The sequence below is a fragment of the Phyllopteryx taeniolatus genome, chromosome 7 (genome assembly GCF_024500385.1).
Source record: "Phyllopteryx taeniolatus isolate TA_2022b chromosome 7, UOR_Ptae_1.2, whole genome shotgun sequence".
NCBI classification, from domain to species: Eukaryota; Metazoa; Chordata; class Actinopteri; order Syngnathiformes; family Syngnathidae; genus Phyllopteryx; species Phyllopteryx taeniolatus.
In genome coordinates, this window is record NC_084508.1 from 25,776,576 (window position 1) to 25,796,004 (window position 19,429).

Genomic DNA, 19,429 nt, shown 5'->3' on the forward strand with positions numbered 1-19,429 from the left:
TGCATCTTTTATGTTGCAAGCGCGAGTCTGCTGTCATGTCCTCGAGTGGTGTGAAGAGCAGACCAGATGGGCTTTGTGCTTCATAAAGGACCATCACCTCCCACACATGCAACAAACACACAGTCGAACAAGCACTATCAGCTTCTCCTGCTTTTACAGATCCCACAGTTTCATGGCAACCCATTCCTGGATCATTACGACAAAGTTAGTTTTGATCATTCTTCAATAATTTTGAAACTCTTTTTTTTCACATCAAAGGCTACAACGTGTACTGTAATCATTTACAAATTCAGTAGCAATGAAAAAAGATCAGTAGTGACCATAATTATACATTCACCAGTCACAACATTCGGTACAACTGAGATAATTGTGAGTGAATGCTGAGTTTTAGGAAGTAGTGATTGTTTTAATAGTATACCTTACCACACTTTGCTCAATGATGATAATTTAATAAAAGAACAAAATGTCATGCTCATTCAGGATGGAGAGCCTAATCAGCAAGATGAAAGATGAGATCATGATGAAAACCAATGATGGTATTGGCAGAAACTTAGTACTTACTAAGCATTTACTCAGACTGCTTTAATGTCATCCCATTTTTCAGCAGAGCATGGGGCCATGAGCCAAGGCTATATTTGCATAGCGCAAATGAAATGACTGTGATGTAACCAGTGTTGTAGTCATCAATTCATTATTTGCGATTGTAATGTACATCTGAGAGTCCATCCATTTTCTACCGGTTATCCGAGGTCAGGTCGCGGGCGCAGTAGCTTTAGCAGGGACGCCCAGTCTTCCCTCTGCCTGCCACTTCATCCAGCTCCTCCGGGGGGATCCCGAGGTGTTCCCAGGCCAGCCGAAAGACATAGTCTCTCCAGCGTGTCCTGGGTTGTCCCCGGGGTTTCCTCCCGGTGGGACGTGCCCGGAACACCTCACCAGGGAGGCGTTCGGGAGGCATCGGAATCAGATGCCCCAGCCACCTCATCTGGCTCCTCTCGATGTCGAGGAGCAGCAACTATACTCTGAGGCCTCCCGGATGACCGACCCGTAAATTGAGCGCTACGCCTTTCGGCTTAGCTCCTTCTTTACCACAACTGACCGATACAAAGTCTGCATTACTGCAGACGCTGCACCGATCGGCCTGTCGATCTCCCGTTCCATTCTTCCCTAACTCGTGAACAAGACCCCAAGATACTTGAACTCCTCCACTTGGGGCAGGATCTCATTCCCGACCTGGAGAGGGCACGCCACCCTTTTCCGACTGAGGACCATGGTGTCAAATTTGGAGGTGCTGATTCTCATCCTAGCCGACAAACAAACTCTGACTCCGGTCGTACAGGGACCGAACGGCCCGTATCAGGGGTTCGGTACGCCATACTCCCGAAGCACTCTCCACAGGACTCCCCGAGGGACACGGTCGAACGCCTTCTCCAAGTCCACAAAACACATGTAGACTGGTTGGGCGAACTCCCATGCACCCTCGAGGACCCTGCTGAGGGTGTAGAGCTGGTCCACTGTTCCACGGCCAGGATGAAAACCACACTGCTCCTCCAGAATCTGAGATTCGACTTCCCGACCGGCCCCCCTCTCCAGCACCCCTGAATAGACCTTACCAGGGAGGCTGAGGAGTGTGATCCTCCTTTAGTTGGTACATACCCTCCGGTCCCCTTTCTTAAAAAGGGGGACCACTACCCCAGTCTGCCCATCCAGAGGCACTGTCCCCGATGTCCACACGATGTTGCAGAGGCGTGTCAACCAGGACAGCCCAAAAACATCAAGAGGCTTTAGGGAAAATCTCATCCACCCCCGGGGCCTTGCCACCGAGGAGCTTTTTAACCACCTCGGTGACCTCAACTCCAGAGAAAGGAGACCCCGCCTCAGAGAAACCAGACTCTGCTTCCTCATGGGAAGGTGTGTCGGTGGAATTGAGAAGGTATTCGAAGTATTCTCCCCACCGACTCACAACATACCGAGTCGAGGTCAGCAGCGCCCCATCCCTACCCTACACAGTGTTGGTGGTGCACTGCTTTCCTCTCCTGAGACGCCGGATGGTGGACCAGAATTTCCTTGAAGCCGTCCGGAAGTCTTTCTCCATGGCCTCGCCGAACTCCTCCAGCTTCTGTAGCCGCGGTTTGGATCCCCAAGGTCCCTGCCTTTAGCCACCGCCCAGCTCGCACTGCACCCGACCCCTATGGCCCCTCCCACAGGTGGTGAGCCCATGGGAAGGGGGACCCACGTTATCCTTTCAGGCTTCTTGAATATTTTGCAGCACTCAACTGTTCAAAACACTGCAGTTCTATCAGCTACATGGAAACGAAACAATGATTGTACAAGTGTAACTAATGATGTGTCCAGTGAGTGTACCTACTTATGATGAATGACAGTTTACTCACGACAGTTTGCCTCATCGGATTTGTCCTTGCAGTCGGCATCTCCATCACATTTCCAGTTTATGCGGACACACTCTCCACTCCCGCACTGGAACTCGCTCACCATGCATCGTGGTTTCTGGGGCTCAGTCCTCCGACTACAGCGCTCCATAGATTCATCTGACTTATCTTTACAGTCAGGATCCCCATCACAACTCCACAGTGCTGGAATACACTCAGAGTCATTGCAGTGGAACTCGTGCTGGCCGCAGGTGGGAGTTGAGCACTTCTCTTCATCACTGGCATCGCCACAGTCATCGTCGCCGTCACAGATGAAGATGGGTGCTATACACTTCCCGTTACCGCATTGAAAATCCTTGGACGGGCAGGCGTTGGCATCTACAGGTAACATGGAGAATGCAGGTAGTGATTCTAACATTGTATTGTTGTTATAATATATTGTTGTCGTGAAATACAAGGTGCAAACGTACCAAAATTGGTCACTTAATTCTGAACTACACTTCAAAGGTAGTCCAAGACATCTGGGAAAATGTAGAATAACTTGATATACAGTAGGTGTCCTAAACCCCATCAAAAACGTTTGGGATTACTTAAAACACGGATTCTTGAATATCGTCCATGCTTTGACCTCGCAAATATTGGATAATTGGATCAAAATTCTCATAGACACAAAAGGAAGACCAACTCCCTTGAGGTGCAATGGTCACGTGTGCCAATACTTTTGTCCATAGACTATCTCTAGAGAATTATTATTATTTTTTTTTTTTACTTTGCCCAACTGAACTTAAATTAAGTTTTCACTTGGTCTCCTCTTAAAGCATGTGAGTGTCGATAAGAGAAAATGTGAGAATAGATTGTTAACTTATCAGAGCATACATTAAAAGTGAATGGGGAGACCAGAATATAATGAGTAACGCTTCATTTCCATCTTTGAGGATAATTGCAGTTAATGAGCATGGGAGAATTTTGAAACTCTCTTTTCTCTGTCTTTGGGTACCTGGTGCAACTCAAAAAACAAGTGTGGCCAAAATGTGTGTACAACATTGAATATTGTGTTTAAATATATGGTGAAAGCAAAACAACAGAAAACTGTCAGGTACAAAGCTCCAACCTTCATTATTACATGAACATTGACACACATCAAATGAAAGGAACAGTTATTAATATATTTCAGACTGTTTCTTGACATGACATATCCATTATACCAACGCAAACATAACAGTTTCTCATTGAAACAATAGTTTTACAATACACGATAGTTTCTACCATTATTTTCTTCAATTAACTTATTTCTATGGCTCCATTTTTGTAATGTGTTTCTTTTTATTAATCTTTTGTTCCATTACAATAGTGTATCTTCTCCCAAATTGTCACATTTTCGCAAAGGTGACCAATATAGCAAGTATCTGTTTCTCTTCACCGAGCTACGCAGTGTGCCAAAGGAACTCGTTATGGTCACAGGCTATTGGATTTCCTGTTTGCTATGACAATGGACCTTGGCATATTTGAGATACGGCATTTGTGAATTCACCTATTTACAGATTTATTCACTTTTTCCATCTATCCTCCGTTATTCACAGTAACGCTCACCTGCTGTTCGATTTATGATTGGTGATTGTATGAGCGAGTCGGCGGGAGAGGACGATGACCACAGCTTTGCCAAACTAGGACTAAACATGGCATCAAAGTCAGACGAATCCGCAACAATAGCTTAGCACAAAATCACTCAACCTATCGATGTCCTCCAGTTCATGATGTCACCCCGTAGATCCAATGGTTTTGAGTCAGTAATCATCATCATGATTTTCTTCCTCATCATCACAATCATAAGGAAAGTTTTCAGAGCCTGTTACATTTCCCACTCTTTGTTATATTGCAGTCATTTGTTAAAATCATTTAAGTTAATTTTTTTCACACATAAATGGACACACAGAACCCGATATTGACGGGAAAAAAAAACGGAATTGTTGAAATTTTTGCTGATTTATTAAAAAAGACAAACTGAAATATAGGCACTAGGCACTGCTCATCACCTGTCTAATACAGTCCCAACAGTGAAGCATGGTGGTGGCAGCATCTTGCTGTGAGGGTGCTTTTCAGCTGCAGGGACAGGGAGACTGGTTGCAATCGAAGAAAAGATGAATGCGGCCAAGTACAGGGATATCCTGGACAAAAACCTTCTCCGGAGTGCTCAGAACCTCAGACTGGGCCGAAGGTTCACCTTCAAACAAGACAAAGACCCTAAGCACACAGCTAAAATACCAAAGGAGTAGCTTCAGAACAACTCTGTGACCGTTTTTGAATGGCCCAGCCAGAGCCCTGGCTTAAACCCAATTGAGCATCTCTGGAAAGACCTGAAAATGGCTGCCCACCAACGTCCACCATCCATCCTGACAGAAATGGACAGGATCTGCAAGGAGAAATGGCAGATCCCCAAATCCAGGTGTGAAAAACTTGTTGCATCATTCCCAAAAAAGACTCATGGCTGTAGTAGCTCAAAAGGGTGCTTCTACTAAATACTGAGCAACGGGTCTGAATACTTATGGCTGTGTGATATTTCAGTTTTTCTTTTTTTAATAAATCTGCAAAAATTTCAACAATTCAGTTTTTTTCTGTCAATTTAGGGTGCTGTGTGTACATTGTGGAAAAAATGAACTTAAATGATTTTAGCAAATGGCTGCAATTTAAAAAAAGAGTGAAAAATTTAAGGGGGTCTGAATACTTTCCGTAGCCACTGTACTATTTGCGGCCAGGTTTGGTCTCTATTGCCCCCGAATACCGATGGCCCACTATACTGCTAACATGCTAATGATCCTTTCAGAGGTGATAGGCAGGTAGGTAATAGAATCAACATGAGCATATACGCAAACAGCAACAACCGCTCAGTTGGGGCTCACGCAAGTGTAGAAAGAAACAGACTCTCAAGAGGCTTTTTACTGATGTAAATTTGCATTTTAACAAAATGTTAATTTATTTATGTTTGGTGTTGATGCTTTCCATTAAATCAATTATGTGTCTTGGATGTTTTGATGGTTTCCTTAGGTATGCTCAACTATAATACTTTGGTGAAAAACAGTTCTTAGCGTGTCCCTGTGATTAAAACAACCTAAATTCAAAGCTCGGATGCCAGACTCCAAGCACACGTTGCTCACACAGAAAAGAAAACTGATCGGCATGAGCACTTTTCCACCCGTTTGCGGAGTCATAGAACTATATCACCTTGATATACAAACCATAAATAATTTTAAACTTGAGGAAATGTATTTCTGCATTAATACTGTCTGAATTGGATTGCATTTTGATTATATACTGTAGCGCCAAAGCCCATTTTAATTACCTTTGTTTTTCCCCCCCCAGTGATCATTGTTATTATCATCTCAGATAATGACTACATAACAAACTATTAGTGTTGCTCTTCCCAAACTGATCTTCAAGGCATTACAAGTTTTAGCAGGTTGTTATCACTCACAGTATCTACTACTGTATATGTCACACTACGAGAGAGCTATCACTCCGTCTCAATTATTGGAGACCGAAGAAATTTTTGGTATGAGAGTGTGTGTGGGAGCACTAGAGAAGACAGGTGCTCAGAGAAACACATGAAGGTTAACCCACTTAGTGCTACAGAGTAGAACAAGCCTCCTCTACCAAAAATGACCCCAGGCAGCAAGCAGGTAGGTATAGCAGATTTTTTAAAAAAACATTAAGGATAACTGATCAGATAGAAATGGACAAAGGACTGAATACAATAGGATTGCTATGCTTTCTGAAATTGTGCTGGAAAAAACATTACTGAAAGTAAGTCATAGAGGATGTCTACCTAACAATCTATCTATCAAATGTTGTTAAAATTAGATACATATAGGCAATATGATTTACATAGGGTTTGCCATCCAATGTGTGATTTTTCACCAAAAACATCATCATCAACTTTATCTAACTATCCCAGCTTTATTAAAATTGAAGCTAAAAAAAACAAAAAAAGACATTATTGAAATGAATCTGGGACTGAATCTGGAGGACTTTAAATTCCATCCATCCCCTGGTCCCCAGGCAGAATACAATTAGTTATCAGCAACCTGCCCAAGATGGAGGTTATGTAACTTTCTATAAATTTTTTTGTATAGAAAGTCGAACTACCAGTGGTGAGCTAGACCAATTGGGGGAGAGGGGGTGGGGGCAAAGCTCATTAACCTTTCTCTCAAGGACAACCGACTCGTGCACTGGCATGCATTCTGTATATTTTGCGGGTCTGTATGGAACACACAACCGAAAGCCCAAAATTTCTAAAAAGACTCCAGGAAACGAAACGATACAGGTGCACATGAAACATGTTATACTATTGTATATTAGTACTCAGGTACATATCCAAACACGTGGTTTCATATTTTTAGAGCATAAAATTCATCAAACCCTGGTTTAACATGTTATTAAATGAAGCGTGTTGTGTTTTCCTTTATTTCTTATTTGAGCTTGCAGGAAAGCACAGTCCTCCCCCCCAAAAAACAGATGAGCTCCAACACAAGTTTGATTACACACGATACACTTATCAAACTAAGACACCTGGGGTTGTTTTAGTGGCTTAATGGCCCAAGCACTAGACAAGCATTATGTTCATCTGTTTTATTAAAAATTTATGTATTTTCTTGCATACAAGTGCCACAATAGAAGGAATCAACAGCCTATTTCACAGTGACTTCCCAGTAAATTGACACATGAGAGGAGTAATAGCAGAGCTGGGATTTATTCGCTTGTCCCTTTCAGACAACTCACGGAATTACGAGGTCGTTGTGGTTTGGCACAATGAGATGAGTTGATGCGTGGCGACTTCCGTGCGACAATTGCTTTTAACACAAAGGGGCATGTACGTTCCACCTCCGTTATGCCTGAGAAGACACCAAATGTGTGGGGAGACTGACCCTGTCCAAATTAAAAAACAAACAAAAAAATTCCATACCAGTACCTTACATATATCTATCCATCCATTTTCTGAGCCGCTTCTCCTCACTCGGGTCGCGGGTGTGCTGTAGCCTATCCCAGCTGTCATCGGGCAGGAGGCGGGGTACACCCTGAACTGGTTGCCAGCCAATCGCAGGGCACATACAATTCACACCTCACATTCACACCTACGGGCAATTTAGAGTCTCCAATTAATCCTTACATATATACTAAAAAAAAATGGCTTACTTTAGATGGTTGGTGTGCAAATGTGAACGTTCAGTATGCTCAGTTTTCTTAGATACAATATTTGCAAATGTAAATATCACACAAAAGGAATGTTTTCATTTTCTCTTCCGGTGATCTGTTACTGTATTGCCCAAAGATGATGAAGCAGGCCCACCTTTGCCCAAAACAAAGGGAAACTGTTAAGACAAAAGCTGACTGAAGCAGACAATTAGAAGAAAATAATCAACATACTTTTCATATTCAAAATGTTTGTCCCTCTAAACATATCCATTCTAATGGCAAATTAGTTGCATTGCCACATTAGAACTAAATTATAATGCACACTGTTAGACAGTTCATAGGGCTTTTACAGTAACTTACTGGCAACACTGTAGTTAATGTTGGTGACATAAAAAATATTACAGGAGCGCCATAATCTTCAAAGCATATTAGCCTGTGAGTATTGTGTTATATCATCTTTCTGTAAATGTTGCTGTGCAATATGTTTTTCAAACAGTCGTTATTTAAAGGTTTATACTGCAGCCTCAATGCTATTCATTAGCCTGCCGGTGACATTTTTCATTATCTGTTGGCATAGCGCAAACACTAGTGGACTTTTGCAAGATGAAGCTATGTGTCTGATTAAATATAAAAGTGGTAATTATCTTTATTTTGTGTTAATTTTACTTTAAACTTCAACTGGGTGTGTCAATCAGTTTGAAGCAAGCGCATTACAGTATTGGCACAGTTCTATTGGTGCATCCTATAAACCGTCTATCAATGTGCTTGAAAAATATTCTTGCAGTAAGAAATAGAAATGAAATAGAATTGCTATTTCTGTATTAAATTGTGAAAAAAGGCACATTTCCCATTTAATAACCATAATCTGCAAACTACTGAAATTACTCATTGAACTATGTCTGTGTGTCTGTCAATAAAAAAATTTGCGCTTATCTCAATCTTGGGATGCACAAACATGCACACACGAGGACAAACACAACATCCGTAATGCTGCAATTCCATAAATATGCAATCTTTTCCCAGACACCAGGTGACTTTTAAGATGATGTCTGATACCAGACACTGTCGTTTCAGAAACTTGACAGTTTCTGAGACCTCTTGCTTTTTCCGTCGCACATCTCAAACCTGACTCTGAAACTGAGGATGTCCTAAAATATACATTACATGCCTGGGAGAAATATCATGACATCTTACCTGGCATGTCAAGGTAGCATATTTGTGATTGCATTGAAGAGTTTGTACTGCATGTATGGCTGCCATGATGATTGCCTAGCCACAAATATTCAACAAGGGATTTCAGCATGAGCAAGTGAATAATCCATCCATCCATTTTCTGAGCCGCTTCTCCTCACTAGGGTCGCGGGCGTGCTGGAGCCTATCCCAGCTGTCATCGGGCAGGAGGCGGGGTACAGCTTGAACTGGTTGCCAGCCAATCGCAGGGCACATAGGAACAAACAACCATTCGCACTCACAGTCATGCCTACGGGCAATTTAGAGTCACCAATTAATGCATGTTTTTGGGATGTGGGAGGAAACCGGAGTGCCCGGAGAAAACCCACGCAGGCACGGGGAGAACATGCAAACTCCACACAGGCGGGGCCGGGGATTGAACCCGGGTCCTCAGAACTGTGAGGCTGACGCTCTAACCAGTCGGCCACCGTGCCGCCAGCAAGTGAATAATGTAACCTTAATTACAAGGATTGATCTGAAGAGTAATATTGTCCAACTGCACTTGTGTCTCCTGGTAGTATTCTTCAGGGCGTCTATGATTGCTGTGTCTTAGAAATACATTGCAGTGAATGATAAATGACCTTCATTTACAAGAAGTACTGATTATTTTGTCTACTGACCACTCAGGGTGGTTAACAACAGTCCCACAGTGATGGGAATTGAAGAGGAGTTTTTGTCTTATTAAAGAAAACAGCACAACAGCTAGGAATCAGACTGGAAGCTTCTACTCGTGTGGCAAATAAGCATTAGTGCAAAATTATCTTTGATATGTTCCTGAGCTGATCCAGCTATCTGGCAAGTTCGACATATTGTATCTGCATCTCTTACAACCAGCGAAACACATCCAAAACCCATAATCATCATTACAATTGTGGCATGTACGGCAATATGCTTTTCAAATAGGTGATGTGGTACACATTATTATGAATGATTAGTTACTTAATATTATGTATTAATATAATATCATTGATATAATAATATTATTGCAATTAGAAATTACTCATTGGTGTCCTGTGGATAGTACTGTCTTGTTACAGCAAAAACATCTCATGTTTAAATATTTTCTCACAGTGCTTGCGTAGGTTCTCTGGGTACTGTAGCTTCTTCACATAGTCCAAAAACCTGCATGTTGGGTCAGTTGAAGTCATTTCTCTGTTCTTTATAAATGGTTTTGACAAGGATTAGGGGTGCCAAGTCACTAATATTGAACCTTTGGAGGTAGTATCGGTAATGGAGCGGACCTAAAACGATGCCTGTGCAAAACGAAATGCCAACACGATGTACCGAGGTGTGACGTCACAGATCGCCAATGGTGGATAAAGTACACAAAGTACAGCTCCTCATGGTCAAATGTTACTCCCAGAAAATTCAAAGTGTGACTTGAGCAGAAGTATCGAAGTACAATTTGTAATTGAAAAAGAACACAACAAAAATTGTCTAGTTCTTGTTGCTTTGTAACAAAGAAACATCAATGTTCATCATTGTTCAAAATAAAATCCATCCATCCATCCATTTTCTGAGCCGCTTCTCCTCACTAGGGTCACGGGCGTGCTGGAGCCTATCCCAGCTGTCATCGGGCAGGAGGCGGGGTACACCCTGAACTGGTTGCCAGCAAATCGCAGGGCACATACAAACAAACAACCATTCGCACTCAAATTCACACCTACGGGCAATTTAGAATCTCCAATTCATGCATGTTTTTGGGATGTGGGAGGAAATCAGAGTGCCCGGAAAAAACCCACGCAGGCACGGGGAGAACATGCAAACTCCACACAGGCGGGGCCGGGGATTGAACCTCTGTCCTCAGAACTGTGAGGCTGACGCTCTAAACAGTCGTCCACCGTGCCGCCCAAAATAAAACCATAAATAAAATATCTTCATCATAAATAAACCTCTTGGCTCAATGACATAACTTCTGTCAACTTTGAAGAACAGAAAGTTTAATTTGAGGGGAGGAGCATTGGGTACACCTTGGACTGGCCACAAGTCAGTCGCAGGGTACATTGTATAGACAAACAACCATTCAGACTCACACCCACAACTGGGGACCATTTAGAGTTGTTGGGTAAGATAGCAACCGTGTTTCTGTAACATGGAAGAAACCCAGAGTACCCAGAGAAACACAAGAAGAAAATGCCAACTCCACACAGAAAAGGTCAAAGATGCAAACCCTGAAACATTAAGTATGAGGCAGAAGCGCTTGCCACGTCTGCAGCTGTGCTGCCCTACCACGAAAACAGCAAAGGTAATAAATAGGCTTGTCCTGTGTTTTAATCTCCTTTTGTGTCTGCTCTGGTTTGGAGCAAAGGTTGAGACATCCCAGCTTTCATCTCCAAGCGAACCTGACTCACAATGCAGGTTAAGCTAATGAATTCATGGTATCATTGAGCAGATTGACACTCTTTGAACAAAAACAAAAGTGCAACAGCCTTTGGGTGCATAAGAGCTTGCTTGTGATCCTTGCTGCATTACATTCTACCTACGCACACAGTGAGAGCAGTCAAAGGATTGGAAATGAAGGAGGATGCAATAGAAAAAACATCAACATAAGAGGCTACAGACACCTCTAAAGAATAAATAAGCTAAATCCCGCACCAGTAATTTTTTATGTGGGTGGACTCTTCATGCTTCTCTTAAATCTGCTATTAAATGATAGAGTAGAGGATTCATTTACTGTGCACCAAGGGCCATTATTTTCATGTAAGTATAGGTTGCATCATTTTATTCTCTGCCCACCCTCTGTTTCTTCCTAGAATGACACGCACACGCACATGCACACGCACACACACACACACACAGATATACAGAGCTCTTCGCTGCTCTGCCATAAAACACCAACATAACCCTAGTGAGCATTGATCCTGCTGTAGCAGCTTGCTGTAATGAAACATCGCAGCACAAGTGATGTTAAAAGAGCAACAGGTCCCCAGGGCCCACGGGAGTTTCTCAGACTACAGTCTTCTTGCTCGCTCGCTATCTCTCTCTCTCTGGCTGTCTCTACGGTTCTGTTTAGCCCACTTTCCCCCAGAGTCAAAAGTACTTGCAGGCACAGTCACTGCAGAGAAATAATTCAAAGTGAAGCAAGGTAAAATCAGTGAAAGCACGCCAGGTACAGCAAATAAACAGTTCTTGACTACTGTGGTACAAAATCTGAATAGGACAACTGTGCTTCTATATGTTGGACTGTTGCTTGTTAGCATTTGGTTTATTAGCATACAGTTGATGCAACATCCATCAAGTCAACTATCCATCCATTTTTCACCTGAAGTAGGGAAATGGAGTCTATCCTCGCTGACTTAGGGTGAAAGGCTGTCTACACTAGATCACAAGTTCAATCATATTGTGCCAGACAACCATTCCCACAAATTCCCACAAGCACAAAAAAAGGATTTTCAATCAAGATGCTTGCTTTAGTAAATTACTGACAATAGTTTAGACAAGGGTCAGATCAGTAGGTGCATCATTTCAGACCTCAATCGTGCAAATCTTTTAACGTATTTTCTTGACAATGGAATGCTTCATCCTGAATGATTTGGCTTGGGGTGGATGGTTCAAATCATCCGGATGCAGATTTAAAAAAAGATGTGGAAAGTCCTTCCTGAGCAACGTAGATGTGGCTTTTAGCATGGTACTGAAAGCCAGTGCTTTACAGGTTACAACATTCAAAACATTTTCCCAACTGCTAATCAGCAATTAACGAGACACATAACGTGGACATTAAAAAAAAAAAAAAAATTACTAACTTAGAGAGTGTACAGTGTGTGGATAAACAAAGACAGTGATTACAAAAGACTCAAATTCCAGTTATTAGTTTCTTTTACAGTGGAAGCACACAAACCAAACAGCTACAATTAATGTTTAGGGCAATTCACTACTAAGTCTGTGGACAAATCCAATTAAAATAAACTTCTTAATTGAATCACTGGTAGATGCTCTTTTGGATTCGGAAGCAAGTAGAACTTGTTTCATCCTTCAATAATCTTATCGCATTTAAGTATGCTTCATTTTTCCAAATTTGCCTCTTTTTTGACCCATGTCTCCAGATTAAGCAGAATCATCTTTATTTGCCAAATATGTCAAAAACACAGAAGGAATTTGTCTCCGGTAGTTGAAGCCACTCTAGTACGACAACAGATAGCCATTTGACAGAAAATACTTTGGAGACGTAAAAACACTGTACAATGAGCAATGAAAGGTTACCGGTTATGTTGCAATGCCGATACATTTTTGTTTTGTTGTTGACAACTGTGCAAACGATGCAGTCCTCTAGAAATTTAGAGCAATTTGAAATGACGAATAGAGCGATATTTTGGTACAGTGGCCATTGGGCTAAAGGCGCAGAGACTTTCAAGATATTTGAGCAGAGAACACTTATCTAATTCATGTAGCAACCCTCAAATTACGAGACTGATAAAAAGGTTTCTCGTCACTTTCCCTATATTGGATACATATAAAAAGTGACATGGTTCCCCTTTACAAGACAAAATTGCTTGATTTATAACACAAACTTAAAATTACGCTAAACCGGAAGTAATGCAGGGGTCGCTTCCGGCTTAATCTTTTTCCAAATTAATTACATTTTTATTTAACCCTGATATACACTACAGCGGCGGAATGTCCGAAGTCTTTACTGGTCTTTGTGAGAAGATGAACCTCATTCATTTTGTTGGGTAGGGAGCGTAGATTTGCGAGGTGAATCGAGGGAAGCGGCATTCAGAATCCTCTCTTACGGAGCTTGACCTGCACTCAGCCTCGCTTCCCTCTGTGACGTCGCCTTCGCCTCCATGCAACATAGATCACGGCCGCCCCAGTGGTGAGTAACTCAGAGAAAAAAACTGACCGGATTTGTGAAAGTTGGTGAAACAAAGTTCGGGGTAGACTCCCTAATGTTTAGCAAGTCTTCCCTTGTGTGAGTTGCGTAATTTTTCCAAAGACGAACGAAAAACACACAAATATAGGCAGCCCTAGAGAGCACGTAACCGAGGCGACCACACGGTTAGGCGCCATCTTGGAATCATAAGTTCTGAAAAAAACAAAATAAAAACAAAAGCCAAAGGAAGGATTATTTTTTGCCAACTGGAAATGCGTTTATCGACACTCAGACTGAAGCAGACAATCCGCTGGAATGAAAGCAATTTAATATTAACATAAATTAAAGGATACAACATTTTGTTTAGAAGTATTTACTTTATTTTTCATAAAGAAGAACCTTCCTGGATCCACTTATTATTCAACTTTGAATATGCCCAATTGGTCCTAATTAACATACAGGGGCAGAGGAATAAGAGGTACAATGGGAACTCAAACATGCAAAGCCTTGAAGAACTATGTACTTTTCCATACGTATAGTGCAGTGCATTGTATAAATGTGCAACTTGAAAAAAATTGATTCATTTCAATACTGTCAGGGCTGCTGTTTCAGCACCCTGAGTCCAGCCCACCCGTGTGTGTGTGTGTGCGTCATGAGTGCTTTGCAGGGTTGACGTGTTGGAGTCTAGCAGCTGCACCTTGTCATCCTAATTACATCTGACTGCTCTTAAGACGCTGTGGGACTCCAACTCGTCGCCAGACTATCAACACTCTACGTCGAGTTCGTAGCCTAGCCCCCTTGCTTATCTTTTTGCTTCCTGAAGACCTAGTGAGTTACCTCTACCTAATTCTTGTTCTTTGTCCCCAGTGCGCCATTTGCCCTTGCTCCCTGCAAACCAGTGCTCACCTCTTGCGGCCCACCGACCACACGGACTCCTACCTTGCCAGAATTTAACATTGCAAGCAAGAAATAATTACACTGCTCTTCAAGTGGACTTTTATATATGAGCTTTGAGGTAATTTCCCCTAAATGTCAGATGGCCTTTCATCACGTTTACATTTAAATGATAGCTCAAACGATGATCCTCAGAGGTTTTAATATTGGCAAGACTTCAAGCTCATAAATTCATGAATTATTTTAGAGCTTGATTTTCTCCTCTTCAAACAGGTCATATAGATAAGAGGCAATAAAATGATCATATCTCGTCATCTTGCCCTTTGTGTCTACAGATGAGGGTAAATGGAAAGTAAAAAGGGAATATAAAATAGGCATGTGTCTGTGATGGGAAGAGTTGCTGGAAAGAATTGTTCCATTCAGTTTATATACCCGTGAGGATAAGTAACCTTGCCCTGTGTTTTCAGACCCCCTTAAATTTTTCACTCTTTGTTATATTGCAGCCATTTGTTAAAATCATTTGGTTTTTTTTCCTCAATGTACACACCGCACCCCCATATTGACTGAAAAAAAAAAAGAAATTGTTAAAATTTATTAAAAAAAAACAACAACAAAAAACTGAAATATCACACAGCCATACGTATTTAGACCCTTTGGTGTGACACATATACAGGAAGTCCTCGAGTTACGACATACTCGACTTACAACTTTTTGCCATTTTGTCCCAGCACCATAGTGTTTCTGCTTAGCTAGTGCATAGTGCTTGTCTGTATTTTTTTCGCCCTCATTTTTTCACACTCTCAGCAGTAATGGTAAGTACAGCATCTTATTTTTTTCTTATTTTAATGCAATTTATTTCTTGATACGAAGTGTTAACCTTTCCTGTTACGGTCACCTGACTGTGGTCGGGAGACTCCCTTCTCTCGTTGCACAGCTGAGCTGGGAGGCGGCAACTATAAAGGCACGAAGCACCGATTTGCTGCTTTAATGGCTTTATTAGCTACTCTGCACATTCAACGTCAACGGGTCCTCCGCTAATCGCTACTCTTCCCCGGTAGCCGTCACTACACTTGCTACTATACACACCGGCGCGCACTCCTTCCTCCTTCGCAGTCCCGTCTCACTCACACATCAACGCACACGCCCACACACACTGAGCTTGGTGTCACAATCACGTGGGACAATAGCCATAACGGAAGTATTTCGCCGTAAATTTCGACTTTAACGGTGAAATCCGACTTACGCGGAAATTCGTGTTACGTCGCCAGCGTAGGAACGGAACTCGTTTGTAAATCGAGGACTTCCTGTATTTAACTTGGGTGCTGTCCATTTCTTCTGATCATCCTTAAGATGGTTCTACACCTTCATTGGAGTCCAGCTGTGTTTGATTATACTGATTGGACTTTATTAGGAAAGCCACACACCTGTCTATATAAGACCTTACAGCTCACAGTGGATCTCAGAGCAAATGACAATTATGAGGTCAAAGGAACTGCCTGAAGAGCTCAGAGACAGAATTGTGGCAAGGCACAAGATCTGGCCAAGGTTACCAAAAATATTCTGCTGCACTTAAGCTTCCTAAGCGCACAATGGCCTCCATAATCCTTAAATGGAAGACGTTTGGGATGACCAGAACCCTTCCTAGAGCTGGCCATCTGCCCAAACTGAGCAATTGGGGGAGAAGAGCCTTGGTAAGAGAGGTAAAGAGGAACCCAAAGATCACTGTGGCTGAGCTCCAGAGATGCAGTCGGCAGATGGGCGAAGGTTCTAGAAAGTCAACCATCACTGCAGACCTCCACCGGTCGAGGCTTTATGGCAGAGTAGCTCGACGGAAGCCTCTCCGCATATTCCTCCAATTCTAAAATCTTTACACTGGCTTCCAGTCAGCTTTAGAATAGATTTTAATCTTCTGCTACTGGTCTATTAATCACTAAATGGTTTCGGTCCTGAATACAAAAAAGAAATGCTAATGGAATATAAAGCCAGTAGGGCTCTGAGATCAACAGACTCAGGTCAAATAGGGGACCACAGAGTCTAAAGCAAACATGGTGAAGCAGCATTTAGCTATTATGCTGCACACAAATTGAATAAGATGCCAACAGAAGTGACATCAGCCCCAAGTGTGAATGTTTTTAGGTCCAGGTTAAAAACTCTTCCTTTTTCGTCATGCTTTTTAGAGCATTTCCACTTTTAAATTATATTTCTTACACTGTACGCTGTTTTAATTGTACTTCTATTTTTTTCCTCTTTGTTTGAAATGTTGGCGGCACGGTGGCCGACTGGTTAGAGCGTCAGCCTCACAGTTCTGAGGACCCGGGTTCAATCCCCGGCCCCGCCTGTGTGGAGTTTGCATGTTCTCCCCGTGCCTGCGTGGGTTTTCTCCGGGTACTCCGGTTTCCTCCCACATCCCAAAAACATGCATGAATTGGAGGCTCTAAATTGCCCGTAGGCATGACTGTGAGTGCGAATGGTTGTTTGTTTGTATGTGCCCTGCGATTGGCTGGCAACCAGTTCAGGGTGTACCCCGCCTCCTGCCCGATGACAGCTGGGATAGGCTCCAGCACGCCCGTGACCCTAGTGAGGAAAAGCGGCTCAGAAAATGGATGGATGGATGGATGTTTGAAATGTTTATAAGCTGTTTATTTATTTGTTTTCAAATGCTTTTAATCATATAAATCACATTGAGTTAGTGTATGAATTGGACTATATAAATAAATTTGCTTTGCTTTATCTTGTCTGTCTCTATATCATTTTGTCCCATTCTTCTGTGCAGACCCTCTCAAGGTCAGTCAGGTTGGGTGGGCAGCATTGGTGGACAGCCATTTTTTAAGTCTTTCCAGAGATGTTCGTTTGGATTCAAGTCCGGGCTCTGGCTGGGCAATTCAAGGACATTCACAGGCTTCTCCTGAAGCCACTCCTATCTAGGCTGTGTGCTTTGGGTCATTGTTGTGTTGGAAGATGAATCGACAGCCTAGTCTGAGTTCCAGAGCACTCTGGAGCAAGTTCTCTATATTTGGCAGCTGTCATCTTACCCTCTATGCGGACTATTCGCTCAGTTGCTGCAGCAGAAAAACAACCCCACAGCATGATGCTGCCACCACCATGCTTCACAGTAGAGATGGTGTTAGCCAGGTGATAAAGAGTCCCTCTTATTCTCCAGATATGATGCTTGCAATTCTGGCCAAAAAGTTCTATTTTTTTAGGTAAAACGTGGCGGCCATGTCATGATGGATATATCTATTGTCTATTGTACATAGACTCGAAGCGCAGAGAGAGAGAACGGCATGTCGGCAGTGTTAAGGAATACAAAGAAAGTCTCTGGAGTCTGGAACATGGTATTTTTAGTAAGTAACAGTATTCTTTGTCAAGCCGTTCGTCTTTGGCTGCGGATTTGGAAATTGAAAGTACATTAATTCCTTGCGGCTCATGAAAGCGACTCGCCTATGATGAGTACTGTACGTCAACAATGGTACCTTGACCAAGCACACCTTGCATGGTAAGCTTGGAAAAAATTTTAAACTTTCAAACATTTTCAGGCTTTTTTTTTTTACATTCATATATAAAAACTTTGTACTGGGCGTTTTAGGCCGTGAAAAAACCTAGTTAAGTCCAGTTAGGGCATGTACAGACGCTCCTGTATGTGAACTCCAGAAAAAAACAAATGAAGATAGGGAGTGAAGGTACAATTTTACCCACCTGAAAAGAATACAAACGTGCCTCAAAAAAAAAAAAAAAGCTCACCCTGTTCTGGTATTATTACAACATTTTTCTTTGTAAAAGTGTACCTTCAATGCTGAGCTTATTGTGTAATTTGCACTTGAGTGACAGTTCATCAATAGGACAAAATATACAAACAACCATCTTCCTCTGTGCTTGCAATTTACTTTCTGGGCTGCTTGCACTACAGGCAGTGAGAGATGCGAGAATGTCATGGTATTACATTATTATCATAATCATTATTATTACTGTATGTGTGTTAGGAAAATAAGGGTGTCTGGAATTGATGTGCTAAAGAGGAATTGTTCACTCACTGTCATAGTTCACTTGACAAGCAGAATTTCTTATTTGTACGAACTCACCAGCAGCACAGTGTTCTTCATCTGCCCCATTCTCACAGTCTCTTTCGCCATCACATCGCCATGACAACGAGACGCATTTGGTGGCCATCCCACCACAGTCAAACTTCTCTGGTGGACAGGTTTGCCGGCCTGTTGTGAGTGATGAAGGTGAGAGTAGGGAGGTGGGGGAAGGAAGGGAGAGAGCTAGTGTCAATCAACAGTTGGGTAAATCGGTTAACTTGCAGCTGATACTTATTACGTCTCAAATGTGTCTGCTGCATGTGCCACATGCAAGGATCAGCGCACTAGCTGACAAGTGTAATTCGGCAGCTTGGTGATGAAGTGCGAAAATATGTCTCTCTTAAAAAAAGTGAAACAAATCCTGGCTCTTGAATTTGAATACAGCTGTCCACTACCCATTTAAACAGAAACAATTCCAAAAGTAAAATTAAAATCACCACCAACATACACACACACACACACACTTAAAACCAATGGGACTCAAGCTGCATACCAAATATCTTCATAAATTATATATTTTTTACAGCCACTTTGTTCCTTGGCACACATCAAATCTACTTATGAGTCTCTTCTATTGGTAATTTCCCCAGTTTTTTTATGAAACACTTTTTTTTTTTTTTTAAACAATAAAATCAATAAAACATAACTAAAAATACAATAAAAAAAATAAAGTGGGACAAATACGTACCATTCAAAATATAGTAGTAGTCGTAGTAATATTAGTAATTCAATCACTTTTCAAGCAATGTTGTGTTGCTGATGCTTTTGTTGAGTTCCAGAAGTGGTTCTTTTTTATGTACAGTATATCATATCTAAAAGTTAATAAATGTTAATATGAGGCA

The 19,429-nt window shown here is 42.0% G+C and overlaps 1 protein-coding gene across 8 annotated transcripts in view; it reads right to left on the bottom strand.

The window, feature by feature from the left end:
- lrp8 (low density lipoprotein receptor-related protein 8, apolipoprotein e receptor) overlaps positions 1 to 19,429 on the bottom strand; it is a 175,824-nt gene that overhangs the window by 68,512 nt on the left and 87,883 nt on the right. For all 8 annotated transcript variants that reach the window (XR_009789510.1, XM_061780495.1, XM_061780493.1 and 5 more), the window contains 2 exons: positions 18,588 to 18,716; positions 2,391 to 2,765 (listed from right to left, as the gene is read on the bottom strand). Coding sequence is in view for 7 of the 8 variants with exons in the window: in XM_061780495.1 (XP_061636479.1) it covers positions 2,391 to 2,765; positions 18,588 to 18,716 (504 nt within the window). In the remaining variant the exon portion in view is untranslated. The remainder of the gene's footprint in view (positions 1 to 2,390; positions 2,766 to 18,587; positions 18,717 to 19,429) is intronic.